Consider the following 22,810-nt stretch of genomic DNA (forward strand, 5'->3'; position numbering starts at 1 on the left):
TATCCTAAATTAAATGGTCTAAGCCCTGCAGAGTATTTTACAATTTGTATGTATTTCTATTGTCTATAACGTAGGTAGAAGGTAAATAAATAAGTCTAGTAGTAGCCTATTTACATCCTAAAATTATTCTAGTCATTCCATCTAGAGAATGAGTGTATAAGCTTCTTGACCTTTGAACATTGACGTAAATTGTCACTGCTATAAAATTGAAGTAGAATAAGAAAGCATATAGTATATTTGTACATAAGATCTGTGGTCTTATTAGATGGAAATTGAAGAGTTGTCAATTTTATGGAAGTGAAAGACATTGTGAAGGATTTGACCTACTAAATATATATACCCAACACCAACTCATCTCTTTCTTAATTTTTGCAGTATTCATTGAAAAACTGAAAGTAAGTACATACATAATCAGAAAGTGAGGTTACGTAATTTATTTGGTTTCTGATTTTTTTAGAAAAACAAAAATGTCGTGCCCGTTTCTATCAAAATTAAGCCAAGCTTACTTGAAAAACTATGCATCTGTTCTGGTAAAAATGTATGGCAATCAGTGTCCAGTCATGTCAAGAAGTATGAATACTATAGCAAATGATGTTGAAGTTAAAAGTCAAGGTGAAGTAATTGAATATTAATGTTTTGGCAATAGATGTATGGTTGTTATTATTACATTTACTTGTTACATAAAAACCAATTCTCAATTATATTATTGATGTACGATTAATATGTATGTGTATCTTGAGAAACGACCAGATTTAAAAAATCTCAGTTCATAATTTGAGGAATTTGTATTTATTGTTACTCATAGGGGAACATTTATATCAAATTTCAAAATATCCTCAATGTAACTTATCATTTAACATTTGGAAAAAACAAGATGGACCCAAATAGAACAAATCTTTATTTGGTTTTAACAAAATATTTAGTCAACTATCCTATTGAAAACTGAATTCAGGTCCAAAGATTCAGATTTCTGGGAATATCAGTACCATGAAGAAGTCTCTAATGGCTTTTTTAAATATCATTTTCTCACGAGATTTGCTGGTACTTACTATCACAGTGTTTGGTACTAGGCAATATATATTATTCCTCTAATCTGTTTACTTCAAATTGGTAAACATTCTACAAGAAATTTTACTATTGTTCTATTTTCTGATTTTTCAGTGCCTATTCCAATCTATTTTTTTTGAGTCAATACATTAGGTTTAAGTTTTAACAACAATCTATTATGTACACATTGAGGTATTCTCCTTCACATAAAGCTTTTAACTTGTTTCTCTAGAATGTGGCAAAAATATTTTGAATTCATAAGTATCAATATCTTAACCTTTTTTTAAATATGGAAGGTTATAACTTGAGGCGTGTTACTCTAAAGTTTTACAAGAAAAAATAACAGGCACTATCGTAGCAAGGTCAAGGATAAATTATACGAATTCACATAAGAGGGGAAATAGGAAGCATTGGATGAAAAATCATTGATCACACTACTTAATTTGAATACATTTTTAAAACCACCAATATCTAAATAGAATACAATTATTTACATAACAAATTGCCAATAATGAAAGTAAATCCCCTTCATAATTATAAGCTGAGAACCCCAATACATTAACATTGAGATTCTCTCATGATTAAATGTTAAATTGTACTACACAGATGAATCAGCATTTTTTAAATGGGTTCTATTAAAATTTTTTTACTCCTAGTTATGTTTATATTTCATAATTATAGAGAAAAACTTGAACTGAATCTTTTATTTTCTTAATTTTTAAATAATTTTAGAATTTAATTTAATGATCACCAACATATAATTTTTATTACTTGTTATCATCAATTTCATACATAATTAGTAAAGATAAAAACAAGAAATCATCGACCATTATTTTTATTATTTATAATAATCCTCTTGTTGCATAAATTTGTAGCCATTTCGATTTTCTGTTGAATTTTTATTCTACATTCCTTATTAAACCTTTCATATTTTCTCTTGTAATTTACAGCAGTTATTCTTCTATTCTATCTCCATTGCTCATGAATATTATCTTTGTCTTCAGTATTTTGTAAAGGCTTTATTACTTCTTTTCTATATACGTCATTACTTCATAAAACATGGCATATTTTTATTTGCTTATATGTCTTTCTCCCTTCAATGCAGTATTTCTTGTAGTGCCAATTGTCTTTCACTGGTCGATGACTGATTTGGAATTTGACTGGTGAATAAAGCTAATTGCAACTAGGAATGTCAACCATGCTGGAATTTTGGAGGATATTACTGAAGAGATGTTGAACTAACAGTCATATTAGCACTACAAGAAATACTGTATTCAAGGGAGAAGGACATATAAGCAAATAAAAATATGCCATGTTTTATGAAGTAATGACGTATATAGAAAAGAAGTAATAAAGCCTTTACAAAATACTGAAGACAAAGATAATATTCATGAGCAATGGAGATAGATTAATAGAAGAATAACTGCAGGAAATTACAAGAGAAAATATGAAAGGCTTAATAAAGAATGTAAAATAAAAATTCAACAGAAAATTAAAATGACTACAAATTTATTCAATAAGCGGATTATCATAAATATAGAAAAATAATGTTAATAAAAATAAAGATAATAAAAAGGTTGGATGGAAGTATGGACACCTCAAGGAATAATGAAAATTATGTAAAATCAAACCATTATACAAAGGGATCAAAACAGGAAAATTGCTATAACAAATATTAAAGACAAAGATTGGAGTGTGGATGTCAACAATTGATTGACGGGAATAACAGTGAGCATACAGATAATTGTTACAATGTTACAATATATTTGAAAACCTGGGAAGAATATGGGAACTAAAAAAATGTTGGAGGAGTGGCTTATTTGAATGATTATACTAATGAAGGAAGGAAATTATTACATAAGAAATAGTTCCAGAGGAATAAACAAAAGTGTAAAAGAAGTAGTTGAGAGTACCAAAAAGGTTTTCCACTAGAAAAATCGACATACTATAAATAAAGTATTTGTTAAAATATTATGATTATAATATTGGAGTCCGAATTATGTACCAAGAAGTATTTACATTGTGAAAAGGACATTTATATGGGATATAGAGCAACTAAGAGTACGACAAAAAAATAAGTCTATTGACATAAATGATATGTGTGATATCTCGAAGAAAAATTTGAAACAATCATAAAACAACTGGGAAAAAGAGAGTTAAGAAAAAATCCGGACAGGTCAAAATATATAGAAGTTAAAAAAAAGGGAGCTTACCAACGAGAAATACTGAAGATAAATGGAACCAGCTTTGAAGTCAGAAACGTCAAGCAGAGTATAGGGCATATAGTACTTATAAAAGATGTAGAGTTACTGAATAAGCCAAGTAACAATTAAAGAGTCTAAAATATGGCGAGTAGTTCCTACGCGACACTTATTATGAGACTGGCAGTCTTGGTCGAAGAACAATCAAGGATATATGAATACAGAATAATAAAGAAATTTATGGATTTGTTACAATAGGGGAGAACAAGTACATCGAGGACTTATGTACCATGAAATTAAAAAAGAACACAAGTGAGTCAAAAGAGATATGGTGGTACGCACACATTAAGCAAATGAAGAAATCACAGATTGGAGACATAAAGAAGAAAATAAGACCAAAAAGTAGATAAGAAGATTGAAGATAAATTGAGATTATTTGTCAAAATATTTCCAAATCTAAATATACTTGAAATAAAGGAGATTGATTAATTTCAAGTATATTAATATTAAGATATAAGATATTAAGATAATTATATATTTCCGTTGTGGGATTGTGGCAAAATTAAATACCAAAGTGTACTAATTCTAATATATTTCTCAACCTATGTATTTATAATCAGAGACGAAAATTATGGTCAAATCACAATTTAAAAATATCTAGAAACGTATAACAATAATAAAAATTACTTACATATATATACAGTGAAACCTTAATATAACGGACCTCAATATAACAACTTCCTCGATTTAACAAATTGTTCGTAATCCTCTTCAATTGTCCATTAGAGTCAATGTAAAATATACCTTTACATTACGAAGATTTTTTGCGGACAACCTCTTTATATAAAATTTTCAACTGTCAAAAAATTGTAAATACCTCTAATTAACGAATTCTGTCAACCCAAAACCTTTCGTTTACACCAATATGACCCTTAATCCCATAGTAAGCGATTCAGTCTCGACACATTTTTTTCGTAAAACAATCAGTGTTTTGTTTGATGGAGATTAATGTAAACAGTACTGTTCGTCACATAAAATATTGGGTAGTTGAAATGGCCCAGAAACGTAAAAGGTGTTTCTTATCAGTCGTAGGGAAGCGAAACACCATTAATTATATTGACGAAACTCCTACTGCGAAAAAATTAGACGTAGCTAATTCGTTCGGGATTCCCGCAAGTACACTAGCTGCAATTTTAAAATTAAAAGTTTTTAGAAGAAAGTAGTTTTCATGTAAACAGTGGAAGAATATGTGTTGAAGTAGTTAAAACAATGTCGAGTCAAAGAGATCGCTATCGCAGACCCTATTCCTAAAAAAAGGCTCAGCAGTTTGCAGTAGAATTGGGACATGCAGAGCTTAAAAGTTTCAAAAAGAGGAACGAGATTGTTTTTCGAAAAATTTGTGAAATTGGTAGTGATGAAAAAGTATGTGATAAGTGGAAAGACAAACTGGCAGAGCTGACTGCTGGATACATCTTTAACGCCCATTAAACTGGATTTTCTATAAATGTTCAAATGACAAAAACTTATCATTCGAAAGTGATAAATGTAATGATGGAGCAAACAGCAAACTTCACTTAACAGTACTGCTAGGATCAAATTGTATCGGGACCTTCAAATTTAAGCCACATCAGAAAATATAAAAAACCACAATGTCTTAAAAATTTTTTCGATAATCTGCTAACAGTTTTAGCAATTGGTTTAAAAATCTGGATAAAAGGATAAAAAAACATAGAAATTTTTATGTTCATCTGTAATTGTATTGCACACGGAGAAGTTCCTAGCTTGAAAAATATAAAAATAAAGTATTTGACTCCAAATACCACTTCGAAACTATAACCGCTGGACCAAGGCTTCATTCATAGTTTTAAAATGCATTACAGAAAAGAAGTTCTCAGACAATGTCTTGATGATGTTGAACACCAAACACCAACAACAACTCATGTTTGACAAGCCATGAGGATGATCGCTAAAGCTTGGAATCTAGTCACTGAGAGGGGCCATTACAAACTGCTTTGAGAAAAGTGGAAGATGAAGAAGATGACCACTCATAGATATTGTTAGGACCTGGCAAAGAGCCCAAGAAGAATTGCACTTTCAAGAGACTGAATTCAATGATTTTATTACCTTTGATAATGATTTAGCCGTCTGTGAAGAAGAAGAAGAAAGATGATTATTTGAGCCTGACTTTACAATAAAAGATGCTCATGATGATTTGAATATAATAAAATCTGTGCTTCTAAAAAAGGGAGGTATCAGCGACGATGTAGTCAAATCCATCACAAAATTGGATTGCGCTTTGGATGTGCTAGTTCTTGCCGATGGTAAACAGACAACGATATCAGTCCTTTTTTCAATCAAGGTGAATAAAATTAAGATTAACTACCTTAACCACATAATCTTTGGAATTAACATGAAATTACCTACATAGTATCTGAACCCCCTTTGATACCTACTTTTACGGATTTTACTGCATTCAATTTTTATAATCTAAGGAAACATTTTTTACCTATCTAATTGTTCTTAAATAGACAATACATATAGAAATTTGATAAAAATCATTTATATGTAGAAGTTGTTGAGGTGAATAAGGGAACAAGTAAATATTCGTTATAACAAGTAATTTTTTGAACTGAGTTTTATTGTATTAAGGCTAGGTTTATTTACATTTTGTTATAAAGAGGTGAAATAATAGCTTATTCGCCTCAACATTACGTATAATAATAATAAAAAATTATAACAAAAGTAAGTAATTATAAAATTATTATTATAATTTTAAAAAATTTTTATATTTGTTATTATTGTTATACTTTTTTTAGATATCTTCACATTATACTTTGACCATAATTTCAGTCTCTCATTATGAATGTATAAGCATTTGAAAGCTTGAAAAAATATATTAGAAACACTTAGGTGTTTCATTTTAAAATTTAACCTAAAAACAAACTCTCAAAGTAGTTGGCAAAGACAAAGATTATGTTTCTAAATCGTCTTGATTTTAGGTCTCTTCGGTTAGTTTTTTTTACTTTTTAAAATTTTTGACGTTTCAACTACTTCCAGTCTATCAAAATATGATATATACGGTTGCGGTCTTTATCAGAATATTAATCAATATCAATTACTTAGTACATGAATATAAATATAAATCTATTTTCAACCACACTAAATATTTTTTTGTTCTCTACTTAAAATAGAATAATAAATTTTACTTAAATTGTTTAGGTCTTTAATATCATTGATAACTGTTTTGTTTATATGTCTGTGAACAATATTCTCTTTTTTGAATTTGACTCTTTTTTTTTGATATTCCATGGTTTGTTAATGCAGTTTAATTTTTTTTATTGTATTGAAGATTTTTTGATCTTATTTCAAATATTGAGATGTCTGTCCTATGTACAAAGAAAAATGTACCATATTTTTTATGACTTGTTAAAATATGATATTTATTATTTTTTGCTAGTTGATTTTTTTTATTCCTTTTGACTTCTGTTTGACTTGTCCTATAGCTGCGGCTGCTGAAGTTATAACTTTTGATTAGTTACTATTTTGACTGAAGGTTTCATCTCTAAATACAAGATTAGTTTTAATACTCATATAAAGAATCTGTTTCCATTTTTGGATAAAGATGGAGAGAAAAGAAGTTTAAGTGTTACTTAGACATTATTCTTTAAGCGGAACAATAATTAAAGAAATCGACTAAAATTTACATAAATATTATGCTGCAAGTGTTTCGTTCTATTGAATTATTTGCAGGTAGCTCTCTACTAAAAGTAGTACCTAGTGACCACAAAATAAAAGTACGTGAGGTAGCTAATGAAGCGAATATTCCAACTGAACGGTTAAGCAATATTTTTCATGAAATGTTACATAATATGAGGGTTATATTCTCCATTGAGATCAAAACACTTTTACATGCGTTTGAACCAATTGTCGAAGCATTTTTTCCATTCCGATTCTTCCAAAACATGTGATTTGAACACATCAACCGCTTCTTCAAGTGTAGACCTGGACCTCGCAATTTATTTTTGATATGTGGAAATGAGTAATAATTAGGTGCTAACCAAACACTGTACGGCCCATTGAACCGATGTTATGACTGTTCAAAAACGATTTTGTGAACTGATGTGTGAGAGCTCGCATTGTCGTCGTGGAGAATGATTCATCTTCTGCGATTGGTTTTTCTAACCCTCCCCTTTTTCGCACACTTTTGGAAAAGTGCTTCGTGGACGAACAACTTTTCCTAGATTTGGCTCGTCTTAAAAGAGCCATACAGTCGATTGTTGATAGTTTTGGGTTCATACGCGATTGAGCGGTATCCAACGCGAACAAATATTTTTAACAGCCAAATGTTCATGCAATATTGAGTGTATGCGATTGGAACTAATGCTCAAGTGTGCCTCAATCTCACAGTACGTCACATGATGATCTTGCAGTATCAGTTTACGCACAGTATTTTGGACGACCTTTTCGAAATTCATCCTTTAGCGAACTGCGACCGCGATTTAATTCAGAAAACCAACGAAATACGATGGTTCCAGATTGTGCTTCATCACCAAAAGTCGAAGCAAGTTGATCGGCATACTGCTGTTGGTTTAATCTACGCCGAAAGTAATAGAAAATCATCGCATGAAAAATGTTCGCGATTTAGTTCCATTTTTTGACCAAGATGAATGTTTCAAGTATCTTTAAACAACTCAAATAACACTTGTATAACAACATGTTCTGAGCACGTTTATCATTAAAAATGTCTAACTTTCTGATGATGATGTCAGATTTCACATATTCATATCAGTGTTGCCGTATCTCAAATCTTAAGTAGAAACCCTCACATGAAAGAGCTATCTGCAACGATTCCCTAATACTTTCTCGCATTCAAAATTAACAATTAACAAGAATGTTCGAAAATGCCACAGTAGATCAAAATTGGATACAGCAGACATCAGAAATAAAAATATAGTCAAAAACAATGAATTTCACTTGAGAAACGTGCTTTCAAGAAAGCAAATATAGTTATTTCAGTCAATAAAGCCATGACCACAATATTTTGGGATTATTTGTTGAAGAAAATCGCTTTATTCCATCACGACTATGCGCTTGTTCATTAGTCCGATATTATTACAGAAAATTCGCTGAACTACATTACGATTTATTGCTACTTCAACCATATTCACCTTCCTTTCTATGATTAAAAAAAGGTTTGGCGGAAGGCGAAAGCGATATTAAACAAATGAAGACGTAATAGCAGAAAGAAACGATAAATACAAAATCAATGCACCATCTTTTATGAGGTATACAGTGTATTTGTATGAATAATGGTATTTTTTATGTGGAAGATAAAACCTAGTATTGCACAATTTTATAATTATTTTTCTTTATTATAAAATATATCACATTTTTTTGTACTATATGTCCCGTTTTATTAATTATCACCATATCATTATATCATGCTTCCTTTATAGTTTGATAATATCAAAAAAATACGTTCCTTCATAATTATTAAAAAAATTATAAATAATTTTGTCCCGACAGCTTTTACGCTAACATGACACTGAAGGTTGAATTTTCATAAACTTATAGGTTTTTTATTTATAAATCTTATTTTAAATCTTTTCTAACCTACGATTTGAAATGATAAACGCTGGCGTTGACGCCATTGAAAGAATTCAATACCTAATTCATTCATGCTTTTGAAGTAGAATCGTTGTCACGTTGAATAACTACTGCGCTGTAGGCGGTATATTTGCATGTGTAACATAAGCAACACATAAGGTACTCTCGAACAGGGCTTATTCAATAGTTTTGTGGGCTGTCAACCCCACTGTACTTGATAACATGATGCGTATAAAACCAAGTTCCAACCTTTTCTTTTACGCAAATATTTAACGATTCGCGGAGATTCTACTATTATCATCTGAACATTCAACTTCTTATATTTAAATAAAATTTTTTTCAAATGCAAAGATTGTCATATGTAGGGACATTGCAATGTTCGTGTAAACTGTAGTTTAATCATTCATTTACTTATGTTGGAAATGAGAAATCACAAAAGTCACAAATATCGTTTTAGTACTGTCGACGAGTGAATCAAATGTAACAAATGTCCTCCACTATATACGAGGATATTTTAAAAATATCTTAGTCTACTATAGAACCAAACAAAATTTTAAAATGTCAAAATATTTTATTACTTAAGATATTCTCCTCTTAATTGGATACATTTATTACAGCGAACCTGCAACGTCTCTAGACCTTTCAAAAAAATATTTCTTCTTGATCTGCAAACCAGACCTCCACAGCTTTTATGACCTCCTAGTTGGAAGAAAATTTACGACCTTTTAAACTTTTTTTCAGTTGAGGAAAGAGATGATAGTCGGACGGAGCCAAATCTGGTGAATAAGGGGGATGTTCTAGTAATTCAAACCCTAAATCACGAATTTTTTGCATGGCAACATGAGATTTGTGTGCAGGGGCGTTGTCATGCAAAAACAAAACACCTTTGGATAGCTTTCTGCGTCTTTTCTCTTTAATTTTTTCCCGTAGACTGGTCACTAATGTCGAATAGTAATCTCCAGTTATTGTTCCACTCTTATCCAAAACATCATTAATGATTACTCCATGGCAATCCCAAAAAAATGATGCAAGAACTTTTCCAGCAGATTTTTGAACACGAAAATTCTTAGGTCTTGGAGAACCAGAATGTCGCCATTCTATAGGTTGTTGCTTTGTTTCTGGATCGTAGACATGTACCCAAGTCCCATCCCTAGTAACAATTCGGTGTAAAAAGTCTACATGGTTTTTAAATCGAGCAAAGATCGAACACGATGCTTCTACCCTTGCACCCTTTTGGTCAACATTCAAACATTTGGGGATCGAATTTGCAGCAATTTTTCTCATGTACAAATTGACGTGAGCTATGTGATGAACGCGTTCGTATGAAATATTCAGTGCTTCAGATATCCGTTTTAGCCCAATTCAACGGTGATAACTGCATCGATATTTTCGGAACTGACACAGAAACTGGCTTTTCCGATCGGTCATAATCTTCAATGGAAAATTTACCTCTTTTGAAGCTTGCAGTCCAATTTTTCACGGTCGCATACGAAGGACATTGTTCACCAAAGGTATTAAGCAAATCTTCGTAAATCTGCTCACCTCTTAACCCTTTTAAATACAGGTACTTGATGATGGCTCAATACTCCAATTTTTCGATTTTCACAATTTGGGTGGACATCTTTTTCTTTTAATTTATTGCGTAACTCTGGTTAACTTTTTTGACGTCAAACTTCACACTGACACTTCTAATAAGTTATTGTGCGTTGCTATGGTAACGCAATATTTTGTTTATGCGTGGAACTGGTCTAGGCTAACTAGATATCAATACATCATCGTATTTGGAGGGCAACCAGGTAATCGTAAAATCTAATATCAGAAGGCTATCTTTAATTCTAAATGAGTTTTTTCAAAAATAGGACGGAACTAGCATCCTGAACAAATTGTATATATTCTTGTTCAAAAGTGATAACGTAACTGCATTAACATAATTTTTTCACTTAAAATCTGACTCATAAAATGAGTTTAATCTCAAACAATTCTTAAATAGAGTACTTGATATAAAAGAAGTGTTGCTTTTTTGACTCAGGTTTTAGCATTTTTGTGTACAATTAAATTGGTTCGTATATATTATTAATTTAATCATTGAAAATGATTTCTTTCAATCCTAGCAAATAATTATTATACTAACAAATCTACTGAAAATAAATTATGTATATATTTGAATTCAACACAGTGACAATGATGAGAAAAATTTCATCATTTATTTTACATATACAGTTGACCAATCGACATGGTTTGTGTCAGTGAAAAATATTTAATTAGACAACTTCTATATCAGTACCCAGCTTCAAAATTATCTTAAGTGAATCGGTAATTTCAGAAAAACCTCATATGCCAATAAGTGAACTTCGGGAAATAGAAAAAAATCGCAGCCGACTCAAAAATTAACATATTTTGAATTTTTTCTTATGTTTTTACAGGTATAATATGAATGGTAAACAATTCAAATTATTAATTAAAATTAGTATTTTATTTTTCAGAAAATATAATACACATTTTCCAAACATTATTCTAAAAACAGTTCAATGTCATCCATATCGATAGTTAGCCAGTCATAATTTTTTGAATAATATTCACCAGCCATGTCTGTAGATGTATAGGCTTCGAGTATTTTGTTATCACTGATTTTGTGGATATTGATAGGCACACATTTTTCAGTGTAGTTATTGATTTTTGTAAGGTCTGGTAAACAAGTTCCCGGTTTTTTAATGATGTTTTCTACTTTAACTTGGCCTATGTATTTATTGGAGTAATGAAACTCCATAGTAATTGAAATGTTGAATTTTATTTTGTTTTCATTTGGGATGTTTCTTGCTTGAATCTCCCTAGATGTTACATTTTTTAATAAAATTGATCACTTCATCAATACTTTATTTCTTCATATTCTACTATTTCCACCTGGAAATTTCCTGGTCCTGAATAGCAGCAGAGTATAACATAAGTTTTATGGTGAGAATCCAGTCAGTAATTTTTTGTTTCATTACACTATAGTCGCGGTTACACGAAATGTACGAATGACCTAGAATAGGAAAATAGTGACGAGTACAGTCGAATCTGCGAGTTTCTCGTAGGGCAATAAAAATCAGACAATCATAATGCTTCAAAATGTTGGCTAAAATGGACAGGAAGTTTTTCTCAAATGACTGATCAAGTGAGGTAATATGCACAGAGTTGATCATTTTTCTAATAGTTTTAAACGCCTTGTTACACCTTTATAAAGTATTTTGGTAGCTTTGGTCAAAGTAGCTTTCTTAGAAAGAAGAGTTTACTGAACAAAAGAGAACAATGGTATTGTGAAATTATTTAGGAATTTTAGAAAATATATTTAATACACTTGCCTTTTATAAATGATTAAATTAACAATATATACATATACATACATACATATATATATATATATATATATATATATATATATATATATATATATATATATATATATATATATTTTTGAAGTAAGTACCGTTTTGGAATAAAAACACAACTAAATCTTTAACAAAAACCATTTATTTATTCGAAAAAATACACTTTAACATGATTCCCATTTCACTGTATTTTCGACTTCATTATATTGAAAAAATCGTCTTATTTGTTTCGCTAATATAAAAATATACACAAATCTAATCTTTCAAGTGTCTTAAACTGTCTAGTCACACTATAAAACTTTCAATTCAGTATGATTTTTATCAATACTGATGTCGTCAAGTATATTTTTATCAGTTAAAGTGAGTCTCACAATTTTGAATTGTGATTATAATTTTTATTTTGAATAAAGTTTAGAAAAATATTTCAAGTAAATAATTGGAAAGTTCAGAAACTCGACGATCTTTCGCTCTAAAATGGGAATTAAATTAAAAATTAACATTTCATTTGATTGATTGGATTTACAAATAAATTGTATCTTTGTAGTGAATGGGGCAATTCTATTTTGTATTATAATTTTTGTCATGTAGTGATTTGTTTAAAATATACTGACGCTCATACCTTGTTAATTAAATTCAAATGTTGACATCTATTTTTTCACAGACGTTAACAGAAATTTATCATGTACTTGCGTTGCGAGATTGTTTTCATAGATAATAGGCCAGTCAAAACGAACATAAAAATCGCAAACTAACGGCTATTTCTGATTTTTACCAAACTTTAAGGCTTTTCGGAAACTACTATCTTGGGTCAGATTCTATCGATCACAGTTTCCGAACATCGCGTTCAATTTTCAGTGCAAATTCCAAATTTAAAACATGATATACAAGAACTTTTCATATCCATTACATTCCTTCGTTATTTTTATGTTGAAATGCTGAAAAGTAAAAAACCGCATATCTCATTATCCTATAAATTATGCTGCTCATGTAAAAACAATGGTAGACAACCATATAAAGGAATAATAATTTTTAATGTTGAAAAAGCCATAGATTAATGAAACAATCCATCAGCTGATCGCATTTATTCACTGGTCTACAAGGGTAGATATAACATATGACTACGACCCTATTAACTCCATCTGTTTCCTAAAAACAATGAACGTAATCCAGGTTAGTTTCCGAAAATTCAAATCATGATCGAATCTATTTAACTTACTCTGTTAATTTATCAGAATATTGTATTTCGCATTTTTAGTATTATTTTTAATTTAATTAACTTGATTTTACTCTCCATACTTTCATAAAGATTTATTTGGAAAATAAATTATTTATATAGAAACCAATACTTTCTAATAGTTAGCTGAAAAATACGAGTATGGCTACTACCGTAAAATGTATTATATTTAAAATTATTGAAAAATGGTGTGAGATAATAGTTAAAAAGTAACTGAACATAGAGATACCATAAAGTGTGAGCGTTTTAATTTTTAAGTACGTGGGGACACTTCGTGGTTAAAATACAAGCGTGTGGGTTATATTAGGGTTCACAGTGATGTAGCGTACCCCAGCCAGTTTATGTCGAATTCACTGAACCTATTATACAGAACGGCAGTTGAAACCTTTCCGTTCTGTAAAACCTGTAAAAATATCATTTGCATACTGGTAAAACGAATGAAACCGTAAGATGCCGACGATGATGTCTTTCACCTTGGATTGAGCCTATCAAAATGAGCCGTCCTTTGCATCAGCCTCCCTACTAGTGCCCACATATGCGAGCTGGAGAAAGACGGTCGCTGAGCCACCTCATCAACGTCAAGGATTAACGGCTCCTTGAGGTGTCCTAGTCAGGATAATGGTACAAATTTAGGAAATTATTGTATTCTGTATCGAGTCCAATTTAATATATTTGGGTTGATTCCTGTAAAACAGGAGATCAGACAAAGATATGAGTCATACCTGCAGAAGACGATCATGGCCTGAGATCTTTTGAACGAATTTGATTTATCTGTTAAAACACTGACAACCTCATTTTTAAAATGCAATTTTCTTGAAAAACTTTGAACACTTTACTTATTGTGGTACCCTAATAAGCAGTATTCGGAGAACAGGGGAAGAAATTCAACAACTTATAAGTAGTAATTTAAAATATAGACTTTTTAAGCTCATTTTAATTAGCTCGCATAAATATATATATTTTTTATCATTTCATTAAGAAATGGGTATCTAGGTACTAAGAAAATATCATCTAGCAATTTTCAGCTGATACAATCTGAAAATGAAATCTATCATAACATACATAGAAAATCTCAACTTGGTAACTTAATCTTGATTTCTTGATTTTTTACTTAAACATCTTATATATTTTTTTGTAGATGATGTATTTGCCTACGACGAGTTTTTCCATCAACAGATAATGAAAAAGAAGAAGGAACATTCCTATAGAATTTTCAAAAAGGTGAATAGATTGGCTGGAGATTTTCCTAAAGCTGTCGAGCATTCTTGGGGGCAGGCTCCGATTACCGTTTGGTGTTCCAACGACTATTTAGGAATGTCCTCTCATCCCGAAGTCAAAGCTGCAGTAAGGTTTGTAAAGTGTATGTGAATAGTTTTAAACACATCTGAAAACTTCCTCGCCACACCTGAATCAAAACATTGGGCATTATGCTACATGAACCAACGTATCTGTTGAAATGTAATGTAGTAGTTGAAGCAAATTATATTTTTGAACCAAATGAAGAACTTTTGCTATTAAATGAAACTTTATTCTTATGCTTATTAGTAGAAGTTATTTCAATTATTCTTCTGATTTCATACTTTCCACATGACTATTGGGATAGAATAGAACTAAGACCAAACGTTAGGATCTTGATTTTTAGATTGCAGGCAGTATATGTTGGCAGATCAAATCAGTAGTAACATTGATAAAATGGTGATTTCTCTTCTAGACGAAGTACTAGGAATAAGTGGAATAATTTATTGATTTGGTGTCATTTTCAAGGCATGTTTATCAGTTTTCCTAAATTTTTTAGGGATGCCCTTGAGAAATATGGAACAGGAGCGGGAGGGACTCGTAACATTTCAGGAAATTCTACATTACATGAACAACTTGAATCTAAGCTTGCTAGATTACATGATAAAGAAGCTGCCTTACTATTCACCTCTTGCTTTGTTGCAAATGATTCGACTTTATACACGTTGGCCAAAGTATTACCAGGTGAGTATTTATGTCTAGGATTCCAAGAGAAGAACAATCAATTTGTATATATTTGATATTTTAGGTTGTCATATATTTTCCGATTCTGGGAACCATGCGTCAATGATCCAAGGGATACGAAACAGCCGAGTACCGAAACATATCTTCAGACACAATGACCCAGCACACTTGGAAGAGTTACTTCAAAAAGTGGATATAAATGTTCCGAAAATAGTAGCTTTTGAAACAGTACATTCCATGTCTGGGGCTGTGTGTCCGTTAGAGGTATGTAAACAATTGATCCTATTGATTTTTAAAACATTTTCCTTTCTTACATTTATTTTTTTATGAAAAACCTAGGAATAAAGTCTTTTTTTAGATTTTGGTTAATGTTGATTAGATAACTGGCCAGATAAACTTGACTCCCTCTTTATTTTCTATCAACAATAGAAACTAATTTTCAAATTAACTGGTTTCATCAAAAGCATTTTCATTTTAGTTTTTAGCTGGTTATACTTTTAAGTATATGAGGTCTCGCCATTTCAACTTATATTTCTGGAATTGTATCCCCAATGAAATTCTTGGTGCTGTATATACAATAAGTTACATATCTATATAATTGGTATTGTTTCTTCTATTAAATTTACGCAGCCATCAATGTGATCTTTATGTCTGCAGGTGTATATCTATTGAGTTGTTCTTAATGAATTAAGTGTTATTAACACTAGTGGGTCGTGGAGGATCTGAATACATAATGTAACGCTTTGTAGTAATATTAGTCAATTTGTATAGATTCATCAACTTGTTTTAGGAATTGTGCGATATTTCCCACAAATATGGAGCTTTAACTTTTGTAGACGAAGTTCATGCTGTTGGTTTGTATGGTGAACATGGCGCTGGAATCGGTGAAAGAGATCATGTCATGCATAAAATGGACATGATATCAGGAACTTTAGGAAAGGCATTTGGAAATGTTGGAGGTTATGTAGGTGAGTTTAGAAATATCAGCTTATCTAAAAAATTGCTCATCTGAATTATTTTTTACTGATATAAGTATACACAAATGATTTTAGTCGTTTTTATACATCATTCTAATTATCAATTATTTTTTAGCTAGTAATTCTCTGTTGATTGATATGGTTAGATCTTACGCGGCGGGCTTTATATTTACAACTTCATTGCCACCTACAGTACTAGCAGGTGCTAGTAAATCTATAGAAATTTTGAGCTCTGACGAAGGTAGACAACTTCGAGAAAAACATCAAGCCAATGTGAAATACCTCAGGAATTTACTGTTAAATAACGGTTTCCCTGTGGAACACACTCCAAGTCATATCATTCCAATAAAAATAGGAAATCCTCTACAATGTGGTGCTGTCTGTGATACTTTGCTCAAAGAAAAAGGTCATTATATCCAAGCTATTAACTACCCTACAGTAGCTAGAGGAGAGGAGAAATTGAGATTGGCACCAACACCACATCATTCCAAACATCTAATGGACACATTAGTCAACGATTTGGAAGATGTATGGTTAGATCTGGAGCTTCCCTTAACTGGTAAACCCTGTGGGAAGGTAATTTAGAAATTTTTTTGTTAATTATTTTGAGAATTTCCAATGAAATCACAAATTAATCTGTGTGGTGAACTTGAATTGGTATGAATTTATATAGTAATTGAATTGATTTTCTATTGTTCTTTGTTTATACATCTTGTATCACGTATTATTAGGGATCAAAATGGAGTCGGTGTTTACAATAAAAATTTGTGTTGGCTCTTTAATATTGATAAATGATATTTCAAAAATCCCATATTTGGTAAAGTTAATAACCTTCTGATCTGCATTCGTTTACTGGATTTTGTATGATATTATAAATATGACTGCATCCCAATCTAATGAAAACTATAGAAATACGAGGTTTGTAGTTGAAAACATATCTTCATCCGCACTGGTGTTATTCTTTATCATCCAGTGATTGACATCCGTCAAATTAGTCTCCAGTTAATTGAATAACACGTTCCCAGAAATGTTTGAACTTCTTGAAGCAATCCTGGTTACGTAATTGAGATCAGGGCATTCGTCGCATTGGTTTCAAGGGTCTCTTTATAATTGAACCGGTGTACTATGACCAACATATTTAATCTGACAAAGAACCAAATATTGCTGGGAGCCATGTCAGGGGAATGGAGAAAATGTACAACTTGGTGCTCTGTTGAATATTGCTGCATAAAGCTCGATGAGTGTACTGATCTATTGTCGTAGTGAAGCAGTCAATCACCTTCTGTTCAAAGCTGTGACCATTTTTTAACAACGTCACTCAATGTATTCAATAAGTTAATGGAATAATTTTTGGTGATCATGTGACCTCTTCGAGCATATTTATGGTAAACAATATCTTTGGTCTTTTTCCTTCATTTTGTACTAACGAAAAAAAATCTAAATTAACGAATGCCTTTAATGGACTAACACCTCCTGTTAGTTAAGGTGCCTATGGCGTATAGAGGTTGCTCGGAAGTTTTGATGCGAAAATATAAAGTTAGGTTCAATATATTTGTCACAAACCTTTTACTACCTATCTTATGACAATTTTATTACATATTTGAAGAAATGTATAGTAAAACTTACTAAATTTTTTATAGTTCACTTGTTTTAACCCACAATTTTCAGTTCATTTCCCTTTCCTTTGATTTTTACAGCATCTAATAATATGTGGTACCGTAAAACTATTTTTTTTAATTTGTAGTCAACTTTTCTACCATAGTGCTTATAGAAATAGAGGAATTTTACTCATAGTTATTGTATGGTCAAGATTATTTCTGATACTTGAAAACCATACATAATTATATGTATAATTGATAAATCGGAGGGAAAAAGTTTTTATCGGTATTGAGAATTCATCTAATTCAGCAACTGCAAATGTACTTCCTGATTTAACATACCTTCAGATTAATTATTTGATCAAAAAATATGAACTTGTTGGGGAATTGATGGTGTTAATTCTATCATAAAAATTTTTATTATTATTTTACCAACTTCCTACCATCAACTATTTTCAATGTATTGTCTCGCTAGGGATAACGGTTATTTTTTGAAATTGTTTATTCATGTAGAATTGCTTAATTTGCTAACCGTCATAACTCTTGAAATTAGCCTGAATTCACCACTATATCCCTGAATCGGAAAAATTGTTAAGACAGTGGATTGACAAGGGTGAACCGGCTCCCAAAAAGGTAAAAACGGCCGGAAAAGTTATTTCTCTTGACTAACATTGATAAGGTAAATGGAGAAATTGCAAAAAGCGACCGTATTTGAAGAAGAAAGTGCTTTGCCATTAGAATTCATCTTCTCTCACTTCGGTGATCGCCATATCTAAAATTCTTGAATTACACTTCGAACTCGTTGACACTAACCTTATTTCCCAGATCTGGCCTCCATCGGCTTTTTCTTGTTACCTAATCTTCCACTTGCAGGAGAGATATTTTCAACAGACGAGGACGTTACCGCATACATAAACGCCAATTTTGCGGAGCAAGATTGCAACCATTATTTGGAAGGGTCAAAAATCAGTGCTGGAAAAAGTGTAGACTTAATATTTCTTATTGAATCAGGTGTATCAACCATCTCACTATGATAATCATAAACCTTGTAAAGCGTCCTGTACCGGAAGGAACTTTTAGACTTATTTTTCCTCAATTACATAATTTTATTTTCCTCCACCAATGCATTTTTCTGTTATCTCAGACAGTGAATGTTATCAATCTCGAAATTCTTTTGTATTGCATATGTTTGGTAATGAAGTGTTAACTAGCTTTGGTAACATTAGTTACGCCAATTTTATTTTTACAATAAATACAATAAATATTCAACCTTATATGTTTGTATGTTCAAAACAATTATTCTTACTCTTCTGTTTATAATTCTTATTTTCTTGTATTGTCAAAGACCCCCTTTTATGACAATAGGACAACACAAATTATCGTTTAACCACATATTTCCACCTCTGCTAACACCCATTTGCCCAAGCAACCCATCTTTATAATCTATAAACAATTCAAGAATTTGAGAAGTAATGGAAAAAGTACACTGTACAATTCTTGATACAAATGCGACTAATATTAATAGTAAATACTGTATACCCTTTGCATGTGTTTTTTTAATAATAATTCAATAGGTGTGCTGTTAAATACAAGACAGCAAAAAAATAAATATACTCACTCTATTTGGTTACTCATTTATTTTTAGAATGTATTTAACAATACTAATTTTAAAATATTAGGTCAGTTAGTATAAGTTTGAGTTATAATTCTCATTTGCTTCAAATATCAACAACCACCTTAGAAAAATTTCTAAATTTGTTCTAAGAAAAAAGCTTAATAATTTTTTATGCGAATTTCAAAATGAAAAGTACATTTTTTATTAATTTATGCGAATTTCAAATTTTCACTCTTCACTAATCAAGAACTGTGGAAAAACTGTTATTTTAATTGTTTCTGATTAATTTTTAGCACTGCCAGTTTTGTCAAAAGCCACTTCTGTTTGATTACTATGAGTCAAGAAATAATAGAAGCTGTGCGCAAAATACTCTCTGTGATATACCCAACTGTCCTCAGCTAGTGGCCATTACCATATAATGTGATTTACATAAAAACACATGTTAGGTGTTGGTAATTCTTGGTGTTTAATATTTTCGTGTTTATTTACACATTGAAAAATATATATACATAAATAAAAAGTATTTAATACTAATTTATGTTTAACTTTCTTTTCCCTAAGTGGTACACATTTGCAGCATAAATTATATAGCAACCTTTGTAGTTAGGCAGATTTCCATTAATAAAATGAATACGTTTTACTGAACACATTGTTTACATTACCACTACAACAACATCAAATTGTGTTTGTAGAAAAACCTTCACAATTAAATATAGTCTGAAAAAACTAAAAAATATGCTTTTAAAGCACATCGATCTAAAAAGTTAAAAATTGTTTTTAAAATAAGCTTATAAAATAATGAATGAAAAATACTATTATTATTGTGGAAAAAAGCGAACGAGAAATATGAAACAGCGCCCTATGCTTTTTTTTTAAATAATACTTCTATTTTTCATTAATTATCGTTTTAAGCTTATTTTAGAAATTATTTTTAACTTTTTAGTTTGATGTGCTATATATGATATACCTACATCTCGTTGGTAAGGTTGTTGAAATGCTTAGTTTCCAGCACGGAAATCGGAGGTTCGAATCCTCTATCCAATAAAATTTTTATTAAATAAGCTACGTGCTTTTAGTCCAAAGGAGAGTTACAAACAAACAAACAAACCTACATACAAGTGAAGCTAATATAAGCATGTTGAAAAAGGATAACTGCAAAAAATAAATGATGTAGACATACTTCAAGTCGAAAGCTGAAACATTTATTTCTTTATTGTTTATTACATATTTGTAATGGAAATGAATACTATAGCAACAATATACATCAGTGTTTAATTTGATTAGTCAAGACCAGGAATATTAGCCTTGTTAGATTCCTATAGTTCATACGTTAGATGTTTGAGGTAAGGTGTTTTTTTTTTATATTTTTTTATAAATAAGTACACTAAGATAGTCGGAATTTCTAAAAAACCATAGACCCCTAATCAACTTTCAAGGACTTCAAAGAGTCAGAGTGGACACAGTTATTGAGTTTGGCACAATTAATGTGAAATGTGATCAAAATATGAATTACGAGAGTTATCTGAATAAGTCATGTTTTATGTCGATGAAATCTGGATCCACCACAAGACTTCTGAAACGAAAAAACAGTCAAGACAAGTGAATTCTTCCGAAAAAGGCTAAGACGGTTTCATCGGCCAGAAACTGATGGGAGACTATTAAAAAAAAAGGTGAAACAATAACTAGAGAGTATTATGCATAATTGCTTGATAAAGTGAAGGGAGAAATTACAAAAGAGCGACAGTATTTTAAGAAAAAGAATCCATCAGGATTACGCACTTTGACACTTCGGTTATTCCCATGGCTAAAATTCACGAATTGCACTTCGAATTGATTGACCACCCTCCTTATTTCCCAGATCTGGCCCTCGGTAACTTTTTCCTGTTTCCTAAGTGTAAAGTTTCACTTGTATGAGAGAAATTTTCATTAGACTAGGACTTTATCGCATACGTGAACGTCTAGTTTGAGTAGAAAAACCGCAAAGCATCGCTGGACCAAGTGTATAGACAGGAAAGAAGACTATCCTGGACAATAAAAATGACTATGGAAAAAATGTCTTGTTTGTCGGGACGGAAAATATTTAAATAATAATCAGAGGCTGTTTAAATCTTGAGAAGATTGCCCATGGCAAATATTTCATCAGTGCCCGTCTTAAGGCCTCGTTTACACGCTTTGCCGTGGCTTTGCAAACGTCCAGAAGCTACAAGTCTTTACACAGAGTTGAAAGCCGTTTACTCGCTTGTGAGTACATTAGTGAACTCTGGACCAGCAAGTTGTGCATGTAAACACGTCAGACGTTTCATATCAATCTTCACTTTAATACACCTTGAGAAAGGTCATAGTATCGTCGTTCGACCAACTACTCATGATCGATGGTTGTATACAGCGCAAAGTAAACAGATCCTTTGGCGGGAGCTTATGAGGCATACTAAACGAGCACCTACATGTAAATACGGCACAAGCGCTTGCACAAGCTTCCTTTGATCTGTGCTCAAAAACCGACACTAGTCGGAACCGACAAACTCATACACGCTCGTGTTTGTGAACAGTTATCGCGGCTTTCAAAGCATATATACAGTCAGTAGAAATTTGAATGGAGAAATAAGTTTTGATTTTAATAGTGAGTAGAGAGAGGCAGAAATTGGTAAACCGAAGCTCTTTCTCTCTCTTCTAATATTTAAAGTCCACTTACATGCTTCTCTTAATATCTTTAATATTATCTCCCTGAGAAAAACATCCATATATTATAAATGTTTCTAGTACTCTTAGTATTAAACATTGCGTGCGTCAAACATCCACTACACTACTCGTAAAGTTGGTTAAAGTTAATCTAATAAGATAGCATAGAGAGTTTACTTCGCTTCGTATCACCTTGCCTCGTTTCTCTCAACCCGGTTTTTGACTATGGTCAATGGATTCGCAATGAGACGAAGTTTGGATCCAACGAGTTCCTTACGATGTTGCACGAGTGTGTAGTCGAGGACTTCTTTGTACCATTGGAGTTAGTAGTGTAGTAGATCTATAACTATACGTCCTTGGGAATGTGCTCTTGTTTGAGTTAGCAATAATAAGCCTCTGCCTCATTCCAGGTCATTGGTGTTATATGATTTTTCGATGATTGATAAACATCTTTTTAATTGGCCTCTGTTGTCGTGAGCAAGTTCATAGATTAAATCTATAGTA

At 31.4% G+C, this 22,810-nt stretch overlaps 1 protein-coding gene across 1 annotated transcript; it reads left to right on the top strand.

Moving 5' to 3' along the window:
- The first annotated feature begins 137 nt into the window (after positions 1 to 137).
- Positions 138 to 20,161, top strand: LOC130450802 (5-aminolevulinate synthase, erythroid-specific, mitochondrial). Its single transcript, XM_056789435.1, has 8 exons — positions 138 to 395; positions 458 to 612; positions 14,596 to 14,806; positions 15,253 to 15,437; positions 15,502 to 15,701; positions 16,228 to 16,405; positions 16,530 to 16,990; positions 19,921 to 20,161. Exons 2-8 carry the CDS (start codon positions 468 to 470, stop codon positions 20,044 to 20,046), a joined length of 1,506 nt encoding a protein of 501 aa, XP_056645413.1. The 5' UTR covers positions 138 to 395; positions 458 to 467; the 3' UTR covers positions 20,047 to 20,161.
- Positions 20,162 to 22,810: the final 2,649 nt, after the last annotated feature.

Source organism: Diorhabda sublineata, chromosome X (genome assembly GCF_026230105.1).
Source record: "Diorhabda sublineata isolate icDioSubl1.1 chromosome X, icDioSubl1.1, whole genome shotgun sequence".
Lineage (NCBI taxonomy): Eukaryota > Metazoa > Arthropoda > Insecta > Coleoptera > Chrysomelidae > Diorhabda > Diorhabda sublineata.